General features: G+C 45.4%; 1 protein-coding gene across 3 annotated transcripts in view; it reads right to left on the reverse strand.

Annotated features, from left to right (window-relative positions):
- Positions 1 to 5,931, reverse strand: part of LOC123021948 (SLAIN motif-containing protein-like) — a 19,852-nt gene extending 13,921 nt beyond the window's left edge. For 2 of the 3 annotated variants that reach the window (XM_044427220.1, XM_044427217.1), the window contains exons 1-4: positions 5,884 to 5,931; positions 5,071 to 5,227; positions 1,966 to 2,682; positions 548 to 681 (exon numbers count right to left, since the gene is read on the reverse strand). In XM_044427220.1, the coding sequence (XP_044283155.1) occupies positions 548 to 681; positions 1,966 to 2,666 (835 nt within the window). In that variant the 5' untranslated portion in view covers positions 2,667 to 2,682; positions 5,071 to 5,227; positions 5,884 to 5,931. Of the gene's footprint in view, positions 1 to 547; positions 682 to 1,965; positions 2,683 to 5,070; positions 5,255 to 5,883 lie in introns of those variants that run through there. The other variant, XM_044427219.1, reaches the window with a different exon arrangement.
- Positions 5,932 to 15,106: the final 9,175 nt, after the last annotated feature.

The raw sequence follows: 15,106 nt of genomic DNA on the forward strand, positions 1-15,106 counted from the left end.
AGGCATTTTAGTTTTAAATAATAAATATACCAAACAGTCCTGTTTTACTGGCACGTGTATCATTTGAAGAGTCAGAATTACTTTTGTTTAGAAAAATCTGTTTGATGTGGAACACTACATTACTCGTATCAAGAAGGCTCTTTAAATAAAATGATTAAGATTTGAAAAGAGAATTTCACAGAGTTTCACATTTAACATAAGATTACTGTGAATATGAGAAGACAGGAGTCATGTTCTATTTATGACAGCACAGCCTCAAGTATTGTGTAAACTCTCTTACCCACAACAAGCTTAGAAAGTTCATCTCCTTGGCACACTGCCCAACCTATAGTGCTAATGCAATCTGTCTTAAATTCCACCAAGAAAATGCAGAAGGATCAAGAAATCCAAACTCTTGACAGAATTCCATTCTGTTGCAAAATGTCAAAAAATCAGCAGGAGCTGGGCCGAATGGTCCAAGCTAATTTTAACATCAAGTGTTTCAAATTCCTGTGACAAGGTAAACAATGGAATTATTGTCCCTTTCACATATAACCCACTCATTTACCTTGGTCAAGTCTGCTGAGGAGAGTACGGCAAGCTGCCTCCGTCTCAGGACTGGGGTGGTCCAAAACTTGCCTACACCATTTGAGGGCAGATTCTTTTCCATCTGTTGATGACTTTCTTGGAGAGACATACAGCCTTAAAGAGAAGGAAAAGTTTAACATACTAATTTAGCAAACAGAATCCAGTTCAGCCTATCCCTCTTTACAGACTGCCTGATTAAGTACCCAACATAAACTAGATACACACAGGAACATGTCAGAAGGGGCTTCCCAGGCCATTTAGTCTGACCCCTGGCTCCAGCTGGCTCCGCTCATGTGATCCCCACATAAAGCGCTATACTTATGAATTATGAAGATGGAACAGCCTAGAATTTCAGTTCAAAATCAGACTTCTGTAAGAAAGTAATGGATCATGGGATATCTGTTCAGTAGAAAAGTAGCATGACCCACACCTATCGGAAATATAAAATCCTTTTACAAATTATTAGACATATGATCAATAACCAATGTGAACCACATTCACAGAAATATATAGCCTATGAATTCTCACAAAATGCTTGAGGTTTTTACAACTGTCCGTCCTCCAAATATTTCTTGCACAAATGCAACTCTCTCTACAGCAAGCATATTCTGCTCAGGGAAAAAAAAACCCTTCAGATAATTAGGCCTCACCATCAATTATTATTATTTTATTAACATTATTAATTTTATTAATAGCCAAAGCTCTCTGGATGGTTTACAACAACCAATTCAAATATTTGAACCTAATTATCTGTTTGGGCAAAAATTCTAAACATTAGGCGCTTCAAGACTGACAGTTTAAGGCCACTTCATATGTTACATTTTTTTGGTGTACACATAAAAAATTATGCACCAAACACAAAGAACAGGAAGGAAAAGAACTGGCAATAGCTTCCCAAAACATTTGGCAGGATCTTGTATGTGAAGTGTTCCAGGCTTCTCAAAGGAGAGAGGAAACAACTCCTTAGCTTCTTCTAGCTCCGTTTATCTATCTCTTGAATTAGTTCCAAGAAAGCTCCACTGTTATCCCCTCTCTTCCTCCTTCACAATAGCTGTTAGAAATGACTTGCCCATCTCCTTGTCTTCCTATTGTGTTAATTAACTCTGAGGGCCAGTGAGGGCACACCTTTGTGAGTTTCTTTGTGAGTGTGTCTTCCAACTCTATTTTGAGCCACCTGCCTCCACAGCTAAGCTGAATCAGAGTCCATGTATGCACTGACTTTACATCTATGAAAAGTTGCTGGCATTGAGGAATTCTGATTTAATCTCTTTGGAGTCTTAGAACGGCAGTTCTTCTGCCTCAATTAAAAAACAAAACCATTTCAGAAATCAAGATTCTACCCTACTTTTTAACAAGAATCATTCTGAGCTACAACCCCCCGAATCTCATGGTACCTACCAGCTGTCATCTTCATCGCTGCCATTCTCAAGCTCCAACACTTCCACTCCATCCAAAGTTGTCTCATCCAAGGGCCCTTCTCGACCAGTGCTCCTTTCACTCACTGCCAGCCCTGGCTCAGTCCCAGCAGTGAAGTCTTCCAGCACTGAGCTGCCATAATCCCAGTCAGAGGAACTGTTGGTGCTAGCATCACTGCCCTGCAGTTCTGTATTGCTCACAAACTTTGTGGTGAAACTCTTTTCCTCAGAAGCACAGTGGAGCTGCACAGTTGTCGTCCCTACGTCCTTTTCGAAGACCTCATCACTCCTGCTTCCTTCTGACCTTGTTTTACTCAGAGCGGAGCGCAGATCGGCCACTATCTGTAATTCCTGCTTATCTATCAGTACATTGATGCTATTATTCATTTCCATCCCATTGAGCCTGGAATTACAATTATTCGTTCCAGCACCAGCTTGGCTCAGCATTTTTGCCTCTGGTGCACTTTGGAAGCTCCTAGTTCTCAACTGTTGATTCTGGAGTTCAAGTCTCCTCACAAGTTCTTGGAGTTTTCGCACCTCTTCGAGTTCAGGGCCCACCTGATCAGCCATTGGTTCTGCACCTGGACCCATCACAGAGGTCTCTGTTGAGACACAGCCCAGTTCATTTCCAAGATTATGGTCTGGTTGAATTACAGGGGCGCTCCCAGGAACAACCATCTTCATGGAGCCTCTGGGAAGTCTAGCAGGAAAAAGATAATACAGAAGATGCATGTATAAAAAAACCCCTAAAGCTGAACACACCAGCTCTTCTAATAATTAAATCATATATAAACAAATCATATATAAACAATTAAATCATATATAAATAAATAAATCATATATAGGGAAATATCATCTATAAAGCAAAGCCTTAGGGAATTTGAATGCAGATCCATGAGGAAAAGGTATTTTATCTATACCTACATGGACATAAGCTACATTTTCCTAGTATAAACAGCAACATTATTGCCACTATGAGAAAATCAAGCGATCTGTGTCCAGCATGTAACCAACATTCATAATTAGTGCATACAAAATCAATGGAGTACTTTGTAATCCTTCCTACTTCACATGTAGATGCCTACGTAGAAATGGTCTCTGGAAGGCAGCTTTAGCTGAGGTCAATTTGAAGGCAACTTGCCAAATGTTTCCATTTTTCAAAAAAAATCCACAGACAATATTTGCCTAAGAGTGAAGCAACTGCCATTATTATTATTTTTTATTATAACTCAAGCTGTTTCTACTAGCCAGCATCAAATTTCCAGCATTTAGGATTTTTGTAGTCCAGATCTAGAGTGAAATGAAACATTGAGTTGCATCTAACATGAGAAGCCTACATCTGTCAAAAGCCTACATCTGTCAAATGTAGAAATATATGAGTAGTTATTATTTGCTGTGCGATAACTGCATGATCACCATGATAAATCTAAGATATTTGCCTGCTTAACTGACACCTTGACCACATACACATGGGGGGGGGGGAATGATCACTTATTAAAGCCAAGAAAACTGGAGCACGTGAGTCCCTTCGCACATGTTCATACCAAAAAAGCAAACCATACATATATGGTCTGCAGACTTGGATAAGAAGTGATCCTTCAAAAATGAAAGCTCACTTGCCGTTTAATTCCAAGAAAACAGCTGGAATTGAATAATGGTATATTTGCCCTAAACATTTTTCCCTGCAACTGTTGGAAAACTAAAATGTTGCCCTCCCAGAAGGTCTGTTTCAGCTTACATAGGTCATCATGTTTATGGAAACAAATGATACATACACACGCTCTTTTTGCTGGTCTAAAACTCAGCCCTCATCTACAAACAGAAAAGTTATGTTGACACAAGGAAGGGTGTGTTACAGAACCACCTGTGTTAATTAACCTTAAACAAAGAACCAAGCATACAGACCCATATAAAAGTCCACAATGATGTCAAGAATAATACTCTCAGTCTTCTATTACGATTATCCCCCAATTATACATGGCTGTGCACTAAAAATGAGGACATGAGAAAATCCAGTGATAATACCAGTCTCTCTGGTTCCCATGATTACTATGGTAAATGGCTCTTACACTAGTAAAGTTGGTACTACATTCATATTGACAGGTTTTGATGTTTCCCTGCTCTTATATACAAATCTTATATATATACACATATACAAGAAGATGCCTAAGATACTAAATGAAAACTAATTTTTAGGTGCCAGATGTGGAAGGGGAAATGTTGCCTCCCTATTTTGAGCCTGCAAACACTACCCCAAAATCAAATTTACAATAAGTGGCAACGTTGAGGTAATTCTGGTTCAAAGAATAACAAGGAAAAGCAGTATATTTCTGGCCGAGCATGAACAGTAATAACACAATTAAGAATATCCTCATTAGTTAAAACAGACTTAAAATCTAATACAGTCACTTAAAGTATAACCTTATGCATATTTGAACAGAAAAAAAAATCCTACAGTTCCCAGCATTCCTCAGTCAGCAGTTTTAGGACTTTTTCTGTCGAAAGATGCATAGAATTATGCTCTAAGGGACCGTCATTATTAATGGTTTCTTCTACCACCAGTTAGCTTCAAGACTGTAAGAGTGTATTCAAAATTAGACTATTGAAAGGCAACACACACAAAGAACTCCTATAGAACTAAAAATGTTATTTGGGAACTGTTACCACAGGAAGCCAACTCTTTTCCTTCATATACTTTGTCTCAAAGAAACAAAGAAAGAAAACCAGGTTTACAAGAGGAAACTATCCTTCAAAGAGAGAGCTGCAATGCTTACAATGTATCAGGTTACTTACTAAAAACAAACCTAATTTTCTCCAGCACCTTCTGGAGATACTTTTCTTATGCTCAGATGCAAACAATACTGAAAAAGGCACCTTCCATTTCAAAAGAACCCTAACATTAATCCCCCTTTTGCCAACCTAACAAAAGCTAAGAGAAGGAGGTGGGCCGATGAAATATAATATTCGATTTCCTATAGCCATTATTTCTGGTCCCTTTTCAAGCAGTCTGTTGCAATCAAGCAGAAATTGGTTCACAAGTTCTCCAGCATCCATCTCCCTTTATTCTTCGGAATAATTAAGCTCTTACCAGAGCATCTGCCAAAGCACAGCAAAGCAGCCGCCTGGTTTGGATGGCGGACTTCACATGGCCAAACAGCAGGAGTTGCATGAAGCCCCGAGGAGCAGAAAACATCCACAGCCGCCCCACCAGGAAATGAAAAGCAAGCTGCTGGCAGAATCCGGGTCTGGGGACGAATAACAGAAGTTAATGACTAGGAAGGGTCTTTCTTAGGATGGAGAGGCAGGTGCCTCGTGAAGGCAATAACTTGGGGGGGGGGGTCCTTTTCAGGGGCACATGGCGCAATGCCCCATCGCAGACCTTCCCATCTGGGGGCAGTTTAGGAAACAGGAGGAGGAAGGGAAGGCCCAGGAGGAGAGAAGCATCTTCTCCCCAGCCCCAGATAAAAAGAAAACAGGCAGTGGAGCCCTTCTCTCTAGGAGGGAAAGTGGCCGGGTCCCCCGAAGAGAGGGACGGGGCATCTCAGGGGAAGGACCAGCCCGAGGGGGGCTGATGGCCCCCGACGCATCCTCCACACCGGGAAAGGGACCGAGGAAAGAAGAGGCCGCCCCCGTGGGCCTGCCTGTCCACCTGCTCCACCCCAGCTAGGGCAGGACCTCGGGGCGAGGGAGAGGAGAAGGCCTCTCTGGAAAGGACGCGGGGAGCGGGGGACCCGGCGCCACGGAGGGGCGAAGAGGGGCACAGCGAGGACGCACCCGCCCAGCCCCGCCGAGCCCAGCCCCGCCGCGCCGCGCCGCGGGAAGGGGATGCTCGGGATGGGCGCCGCGCCGCCGCCAGGAGCCCCCCCCCCCCCACTCCCGGCGCGCCCCCGCGGCCCCGTACCTGCCGCGCGCGGTCTCGTGCCAGCGGCGCGCGGTGGTGCCGCCGCTTGGCCTTTCAATGCTTTTTTCCCTCCTCCAGCGGCTTGGCAGCGCCGATTAAAATCTCATTTGCATATCCAAGGACGGCCCAATGAAGGCGAGGAAAAGGAAGAAGGGGGGGGAGGAAAAGGAGGGGAGGAGATCCGCGTGGGGCCCCGCCCACTTCCCATTTCGCGAGGGCGCGGGCGGCGCGCCTCCTCTGCCTCGCTTCCTCCTTTTTTGTGTCCGCGTCCTTGCGCGCCGCTTATTGCGCCCCGTCGGCGCGCAGAAAGCAGAGCCTGGAGCGCGTGTGGCGATGCGGCCATGCGCGGCCAGGAGGGTGCTTTCGGCGCCAGGATCCTCCGCAGTCCCTTATGCACAGCGGCCCAGTATGCTGGACTGGCCAGTAGGGCCCCTGCCACCCTGGAGGGGAACCTGGGCGCAGCGCCTTCTGGCACGCCCGCTCCCCTTTCCATTATCCATGGGACCTAGTAAGGTTTTCTGGCAGCCACCATTTATTTTTCCCATGGCGTCTATCCCATGATGTTCCCACGATGTCTATCACTGTGTAGAGCAGCGGTTCCCAAACTTTTTCGGTCATGGAACCTTTCTGAAGATATGTTTTCCCCCCGAACTCTATCCCTGATTTTTCTAAGCGTTGTGAACCCACAACGTTCTTCCTTCTTTCATCTGCTGCTATTGCCTGTGTGCTTTGCATAATGCAGTCGGTTTGGAAATAAAGAGAAAACATTTTAAATACAACGAATGAATAAAGTGATTCTATGGTCATATCCCAAATGTATTCTTTTTATTATTCCCAGAACCATGCAATAAAGTCATAGGAACCAAATGACATAATGTGTTTCCTTGTTTGCTGCTTGGATGCAGACTGACTAATAGTTGGCTCTGTGTGGTTTTATTTTAAAATCCATTTCAAATTTGATTTTTGAGATTTTTTGCAAAATCCTTGGAAGGCTTTTGTGGAACCCTATGGTTCCATGGAACACAGTTTGGGAACCACTGCTCTAGAGCATTTTGGATGGCTGGAATTATTCGCTATTTACATATACCGTAATGCCTCATAGTGGGATTTGGGGATCCACCTGGTGGCAGATAGCAGTGGGCGCTGCCTAGACTATGGAAGTTTGAAAATTGTCTACGAGCACCAAAAGTTGGTGCCAGCCAGCTTTGGACACCTTTACATTTGTTTTGAAGTGCATTTTCATGTGTATTATTATTATCCATCCCACGTTTGTTCCTTTCAAGGAATTCAAGGCAGCTTACATCATTCTCCACTTCCTCTCAATCTTATCCCCACCACAACAACCCTGTGAGGTAGGCTGGGCTGAGAGTCTGTGACTGGCCCAAAGTCACCCAGTGAGCTGAGTGGGGACTAGAACCCAGATCTCTGAGTCCCAGTCCTGCACTTTTATACACTACACCACTCTGGCTCTCTTTTAGAAATGCCTGCAGACTATTCCAGTCACACGGAAGCCAGGCTCTTGGGCAGAACAAAAAAGCGTTGCTCCTCTTGTAAACAGCATTAGAAGGGTGCTTGCTTGCTTGTTTCTTGTTTGTGGGCTTTAGAAGGAAGTACATTTGCTATGGCAATCTCACATTTCCCATGCACTCAACTCCCAATGTTCTGTACCTGAACAAATCCAGTACAGTTCACCTGCCTCTTGCACATGTTTTGTGCTCCGAGCCCTGCATTCTCAAACTTTCTCCTTTACCTTATAGTGCAATGCCTTCCTCAACCAAGTGTCCTTCGGCAGTTTTGGACTATGACTCCCACCAGCCCCAGACAGCATGGCCACGGCACGCATGATGGGAGTTGTAGTTGAACACTTATGGAAGGCAAGGTGGGGAGGGCTTTGCAGTATACGATCCAAACTCTGCCCTACAAAATTTCTAGTCTATATCACACTTGAAGTAGGCTGGCCTCAGAATTGTTAGTCATTGCCCTGAGTCAGGGAAGACTGTGTATCTCCTAGCCTGGGGAAAAAGCTGGCAAGCCAGATGTGGATTTTTTGGGAACCACATCTGCAGGCCTGAGGCTCTACACCCGATTTAGGTAATCCCTGAGGTTTATTCACATTGGAAGTTGTTTGATTCAGTTTTTTGTTTTTTTGTTTTGTTTTTGCATAGAATATCAACTATTCCCTGAGATTTGATGATGCAAAAGGCAAGGAGTGAGGAAGGAGAGATGGGATGCATTGGACCCTGGGCTGGGAAATATAAACTGGGGATAGAATTTGTGGAGTGACTGGAAGTGACACTGAATTAGTAAGAGTTCACTTTCCATAAGAATAATTTGCTGGGCACACTGTCATCCATTTTATATGAAAATAGCACTGCTGCATCAGACCAATGTAAGAATGTGAACTTTATTTCTTTTCACTTATAGCCTCCCTTTTTTCCTCTGCAGGAAATGTAGGGTGACCTGCATAGGCTTCCTCCTCTCCATCTTATCCTCACCACATGGTAGGTTTGGCTGAAAGCCAGTGACTAGCTCGAAGTCACCCACTGAGCCTTAATTAGAGGATCTTGACTTCAAATCTTAGGGGAGACAGAAATCTCTATCTAGTTTGCCCAGGCCATGCATGATTTCCGAAATGTCTACTGTAGGCGTGTGCATATTCTCCATGGCCTAATTTCAAGAGGCTTGTGGTTGGGTTCAGGCATCTAGCATTAGCAATCATTCTTTCCTGACAGCCTCCTGGAGGCGAAGGAAGAGAGAGAGAGAAAGCGATATGGAACGGGGAGAGAAAAGTAGCAGAAAGTGGAAAGGAGGAACCCACCCACTTTCGGTGCTGGGCCCACCCACCACGAGCCACTTTGCACACTGTTAAAATGCACCCTCCAAAAGATCACCCATGGCAGAATGTGGCCCTGGAAGTCACCCATTCCTGCTCTACTATGCCACATTTTTAAAACACCCTGTGCATTTCTGCAATGTGTTTCTACAGCTCCTCAAAAGCCACAAGAATGAAAAATGCCCTTTTGTTTCTGAGAACTGAGAATAGTTTATTCTTGACTGCAATATGAACTAGCCACGTACCCTCCAAAGCACTAGGAAATACATCACAACAGACCATTAAATCAAGAAGCCAGGTCAGCTTTCTGCACATTACATTTATTAGAACTGGATGTGTAGGTTATGCCTTTGTTTCAAAGAAAGGGGACTGGCAAACACAGATGAAGCAATTCCCTCTGCCCTGCACACAGACTCTCACACAAAAATCTATAATGACCCAGCGCAGGATTCCCTTCCCAAAGCAGTTTGCATTGATATGCGTCATTGAGTGAAGAAAGCAATGGATTAAACAGCTTCTGAAATTTCACTTGTGCCTCTGTAAAAATATGTGAATTCATTGTAAAGCTCCATCTTTTGGAAACTGAAAAGTCCACACCCTGTGTAAAGGAATCAGTCTAGAAGATAAATATTGACAGAGGACTAACAAAAGACTTTGAACAAGCCACCTGGCTTGATTACACATTAATGTCCAGATATTTCATCCCAGGAACTGGAAATGGAATGAAAGCAGGGAGGGGTCTAAATCTGAGCCACTTATCTGAAGACCTTCTAGCAGGGGTCAAAATTTGGTCCATTGCCTTCAAAGTACTTATCAAAAGGTTTATTAACAGAGTATTTTGCCTTGCAAAAGGTTTTGATCGTGGAGATCTTACCCGTCCAAAAATTCTGCAAGAGTGAGATCACCCTGGCCTCAGTCTGAAAATCAGGAAGCAGACAACTTGCCAAGCATTGCGTCCAGAGGAAGCCTTTCTTGCTCACAGAATTTTCAGGGCAGCCAAACAATTTGCTTTCCCAAGCACTGCTTGCTCACAACATGGAGCAACAGTGTCATGTGGTAAATTCGGAATCTAGACTTTATGGTCTTACCCCACACAAAGTTCCCTTGGCCGACTTCACAATCTGGTCAGCCAGCCCTGCTCTGTTTGGGGTCCCCCATGCCCATTCTGCCTAGCAGAGTCCCAGATATCTGCCCAAAGGCCTGTCCCAAAAGTTCCCGAGGGCCAAGAAGGACCACCTGTTAAGCACCGTTGGAGGTGCATTTTATCTTGAAATCTTACTGTATTTCCTTAGTCTGCAGATAATCCATCAAGCAGTATTTCTTTAGAACAGATATGCTAGGAAACACTTCCGTGACTATGTTTCTTTTTAGAAGTTTAAGAGTACTGAATCTTGCAACAGAAGATACAACTGAAAAAACATTGAATAACATCAACACTCTGGACAAGTGATTATGGTGTAATTAAAGGGAAACTAGTTGATGTACTCGCAGGGGCTGTTGAGGGTCTCTTTGTAGAAGCCTTCTCCAACCTGCACCAGCCAGATGTGTTTGCCTACAACTCCCATCATTCCCAGCCAGGCTGCTAACACAAAGCTATGGCCCTTTCCCATGCATGCACATGGTTACATTAGCTTTCTTTTAAACTCAGGAATAGCATGTTCTGCCCTTGAAGGGATAAACACCAGAAAATAGGATCTTACCCTAGTAATTAGGAATTAATTACAGGTTCACCATGTGCATCTCATGTCATTTAGTCCTTGAGCAACCATTCCAGAATTGCTGAGCAGCTCCAAACTCCCCTATCCAAAGAATGATCCCAGAGGTGCTCAGCACCTTCGGATTTCAGATATGGGACTGAGCTGTTTTTCTTTTGGGTGGCTCCTGTTAAGCCTTCTTTTGTCAGGCCAAGTAGTTGAATAAGTGGGCATCCATGGTGCCAACAGGATAGGACTTTGGGGCAGATGACCCACTGAAAGGAGGAGCCCCCAAACACAGCGGGGTTTGTGTGAGTATTTGGAAGTAAGCAAAACAATCCATATTACCCTCTGAAAGGGATTGGTGGGCGATCAAGACCATTTAGTCCCGAGTCTACAATTACCTAACAGCACTGCTGATGGATGGGAATTGCTTTTCCCTAGGAAAAGGCGTAGAAAGAGCAATAACTTGGAAGCAGAGGAGGCTGGTGTTTGCTGGGTCAGAAGGCACTCGAATTACCCCCCCCCCCCCCGGGACATGTTGCTGCAGGTCAGCTTCTTCCAAGGCAGGGAATCCTAGGAGAAAATCGGAGAGGGGGAATGGATGAACTGGCTGAGAATGCACCTTGCAAGCCACGGCACAAGCCCAGAAAAAAGAGGATCGGCTGGGGTGCAACGGCAGAGTAACCATGCCCATGTGGCAACTGATGCAAAATCTGGCTACCACTGGTAGGTGAGCAACGAAGCCAGGAGAAGAAAGCCCCGTGTCTGGGAGGATTACTCCCACTGTGCAGCAGTCACTGCGAGAGCCAGTGGGGTGCTGTGCTGAGAATGTTAGACGGGGACTCCGTAAGCCACTGAGTGGCTTGGGGCAGCCACTGCCTCTGAGCCTAACCCACATCGCGGGTTGTTGGGAGGTTACTGTGGGAAGAAGGAGGGCCACGTGCACCACCTCGAGCTCCTGGAAAGGTGGGAAATAAACATCATTTCAGCCTAGGAGTGGGGAAGGCCACGCAGTCAAAGTGGCGGACTAAAGTCTGGAGAAGACACCTCAGAGCTCTCACCTGGATAATCTCTCAGCCTAACCCGCCTCACAGGGCTATTGTGTGGATAAAATAGCTGGGGAAGTAAAAGGCAATTTATTCTCCTGAGCTCCTTGGAGCAAAGGCAGGGCACACACCGGAATGATAATAGCTAGTCTGTGTGGCATGGAATTGATGACACGGCCACGCTCTGCCTGCGTCATAATCATCAGGCACTTGTTAAGAGTTAATTATAGGCATAACAACAACAGTAGCAAGCAGGGATGTTATTAGCATTTATTTACGTAATGCTCTATGAGTGGTCAGAGCACTTTACATTTGTTATCACAGTCCTTACCAGAACCCTGTAAGGTAGGGCAGTGTTGGGCCGATATTGTAGATGGGAGGGGTGAAGTTAAAAGAGCAACCGTTTGCCTGTGGTGCAATTCTGTATGGGTCTACTCATAGGTAAGTTCACTAAGGGTACTGGACAGCAGATTTAATGACTTCACACTGCACCCAATAAATACTGAATACTAAATAAATTAATGTAATGTGTGGTAAAAAAAAACTAACAGAGTTATTGTCTGATTCACAACAATGAACCTAACTATATTGCACATAAATGCATGGATTCAAACCCAATGGCTCTTGATTCTCAGGAAAGAAACATTAGAAGGGGGAAAGCTTGGAGTGAAAGAGCAATCTGCAGTGTGTTTAACCCTTCCCCCTCCCATCATATTTATTTATTCAATTTTTCAATTTATATCCTGCCTTTTTCCTACAAAGGGCTCAAGGCAGCTTACATCCTCCTCCTCCTCCATCTCATCCCCACAACAACAGCCCTGTGAGGTGGGTTGGGCTGAGAGTCTGTGACTGGCCCAAAGTCACCCAGTTGGCTCCATGGCTGAGCGGGCACTCGAACCCAGATCGCCTGAGTCCCAGTCCCATGCTCTGAACCACCACACCGGCTCTCTTTTCCCACTCTTTTTCTTGACAGGAATTCAAAGCAGCTTACAATCTTCCTCCTCCTCCTGTCCATTTTATCTTCACAACAACCCTGTGAGGTACGTTGGGCTGAGAGTCTGTGACTGGCCCAAAGTCACCCAGTTGGCTCCATGGCCAAGTGGGGACTCGAACCTGGATTGCCCGAGTCCCATGCCCACACTCTTAACCACTACACCACACTGGCTCTCTCATATGGTCTAAATGTTGTTTTATGTACTGTGTTTTATTGTTTTTATACCTCATCGTGAACAACCCAGAGAGCTTTGGCCACGGGTGGTATAAAAATGTAATAAATAATAATAATAATAACAACAATAATTACTTGCTGCCGCCACTCCCCGGCTGCCTAATAATGTCAGCCATATTTACGCTGGAACTGCACTGCATACAAATCTGATTTGCTCCTCATGCCATTTGGAAGGAGTGTTTTACCCTCGCAAGGACGCATTTGGAAACCCTCAGGTGGGGAAGGCAGCCGAGAGGCGTGTGCAGGGTGCCCAGGGTGAACGGCAGCTCCCTCTCCCTCTGCTTCGTATCGCCTCCTCCTGAATTTGTGCATGGAGGTGGACAAGCAGACAGATCGATACCCGGCTGCCCCGCATCATGTCTGATCTGGTGCTCAGCCTCCAGGCTAGCCCCTGGGGATTTCTCCTGCCTCACCTCCACCCCGATTGGCCTCCCTGCAGAATAGCTCTTACTCACCTAGAAGAGCTTCCGGTAGCACTTATCGCAGTGGACGATGTCCCGGTGAATGAAGATTTTATCCAGCAGGTCTCCCATCGGCTTGTGGCAAATCCCACACTGCGGGCAGAGAAACAGGGATCTGAAGGGGCTCTGTGCAGCTCTGAGGTCGAGCACGGGCTTTGGCAGTGCAGATATCCAGGAGCCAGGAAAGCCCTTCATGGCCAGCACTGATGATGCTGGCCTAGGTGGACAAACGGGCTTCCCGGGCTTCTCTTAAGCCAAACTTTCCAGGAGAGTGAATTATGCAATCCCAAAAGTCACTCCTGTGCCAGACTTTGGGGCACCCAATGCACTCCGTGATGCTTCCTACAATTGTCAGGGCTGACCGAAGACTTTTTGCTGCCTGAGGCAAAGGATAAGATGTCCCCGCAGCTGCAATGCACTCCATTCCAGGTTCAGAAGTTGTTCAGAGTAGCAAATTAATATTATTTTGACTCTGCTGAGGGAACAGATTTCTCCTGAGGGTGGAAAGATTGTTTAGGCAGTGTAGGTCAGGCCATGATGCCCACAGGGCTCTGCCTTCCGACACCCCACTGCCATCCAGCCTGACATCTGCCGCCTGAGGCAGATGCCCCCGTCGGCCTCATAGGAGGGCCTGCTCAGGCTGTTAGAACTGATCTCTCAGTCAATACAAATAGAAGTTTCTCTCCCCAGCTTTCCCGTTCTTTTGAGTTCCTTTAACACAGCCTTAACAAGAGAAAGGCCTTACCCGGAAACAGTATTCGTGGCAACAGATCTTGAGGTTCTCAATGGATATCTTTGCACAGTTACGGATTTCTCGGCCACAGTAAGTGCAGATGTCTTCTGAGGACCTGAAGAGGTGGAGAAGAGGAAGGCCATGAGTGAAGGGGACTCAAGGATGCTTCACGGTGTTGCCCAGCTTCCCCTTAATTCCAGCACAGCTCAGCCTTCTTACAGAAATATAGACTTATCTCCCAGGGTGAAGAATAGCCCTACCTTTTAAGGGGGGCACTATTCAGATAACTGGCAGTGCTGTAACTCGATTTCTCAAGTTCACACAGGTCAGCCAGACTGCGGCTGGAGGAAAACAGAGAGAAAACAAGATTGTTACTGCATACAAGAAGAATACTTTAAAAACTCGAACACTGTATGACAAAATTGGAAGGGATACAGCCTTCTACAAGTCTTTTAATGCTCTTAAGGCATTGCTTTCCTATAATTAGCTAGTAGTAGAATTAAAATGGATGTACTACACAGCCCATTATCCAGGAATGCTCTTGTATAAGCATTACTCACAGACATAGTCCCATGCAGCAAAGCTCCCCTCGAACATTAATTAAACGTTTCCTGCCAGCAGTTCTATTTTATCTCCTACTGATCAGCATGGCAATAAGATGACTAAATGCCCATGAATAGCAACCCCCACCGTTTGCCCTGGTGTCAGCTCTTTGCTCCCACTGCTTTACTATAGAGAACAGGAAAGAAAATCAGTAATTAAAGCTGCACTCTCTTATTCTGAGTGCTATTTTCAACTGAACAACAATCTAGCAGAGCCCCCCGGCCCTTTGTGCGTGAGGGTCTCCCAGAACTTTTCTAATGGAAAACAATTCAAAGATGAAAGCTCATATTCCCATCTGCACACAAGCATGGCTTCTATCGCACAGGGTTCTTTTTCTTTTATTTACAGCTGTACCAAATGCATCCAATTGTTACAGACCTATTAGTCACTTGGAATTCAGCCCACTAAACTAAATTGGAATTACCCCTGAGTAACTGAGGGCAGGAGTAAGGCATCCTGGGAGTTGTCTAAAACAGCTCCAGGTTGGGAAAAACGGAGCTACATCCTCCAGTTCAGAGAGCAATTTGGGGGAATTTCCGCACACATGGAGCCTCCCCTCCCTCTTTTTTGGTGCCAAGGACCACATCACCAGAAAGGAGCCTAGAGACTAATAAACCCAACA

This window comes from Varanus komodoensis, unplaced genomic scaffold, assembly GCF_004798865.1.
Source record: "Varanus komodoensis strain SLA01 unplaced genomic scaffold, ASM479886v1 scaffold18_3, whole genome shotgun sequence".
In the NCBI taxonomy this organism is placed as follows: domain Eukaryota; kingdom Metazoa; phylum Chordata; class Lepidosauria; order Squamata; family Varanidae; genus Varanus; species Varanus komodoensis.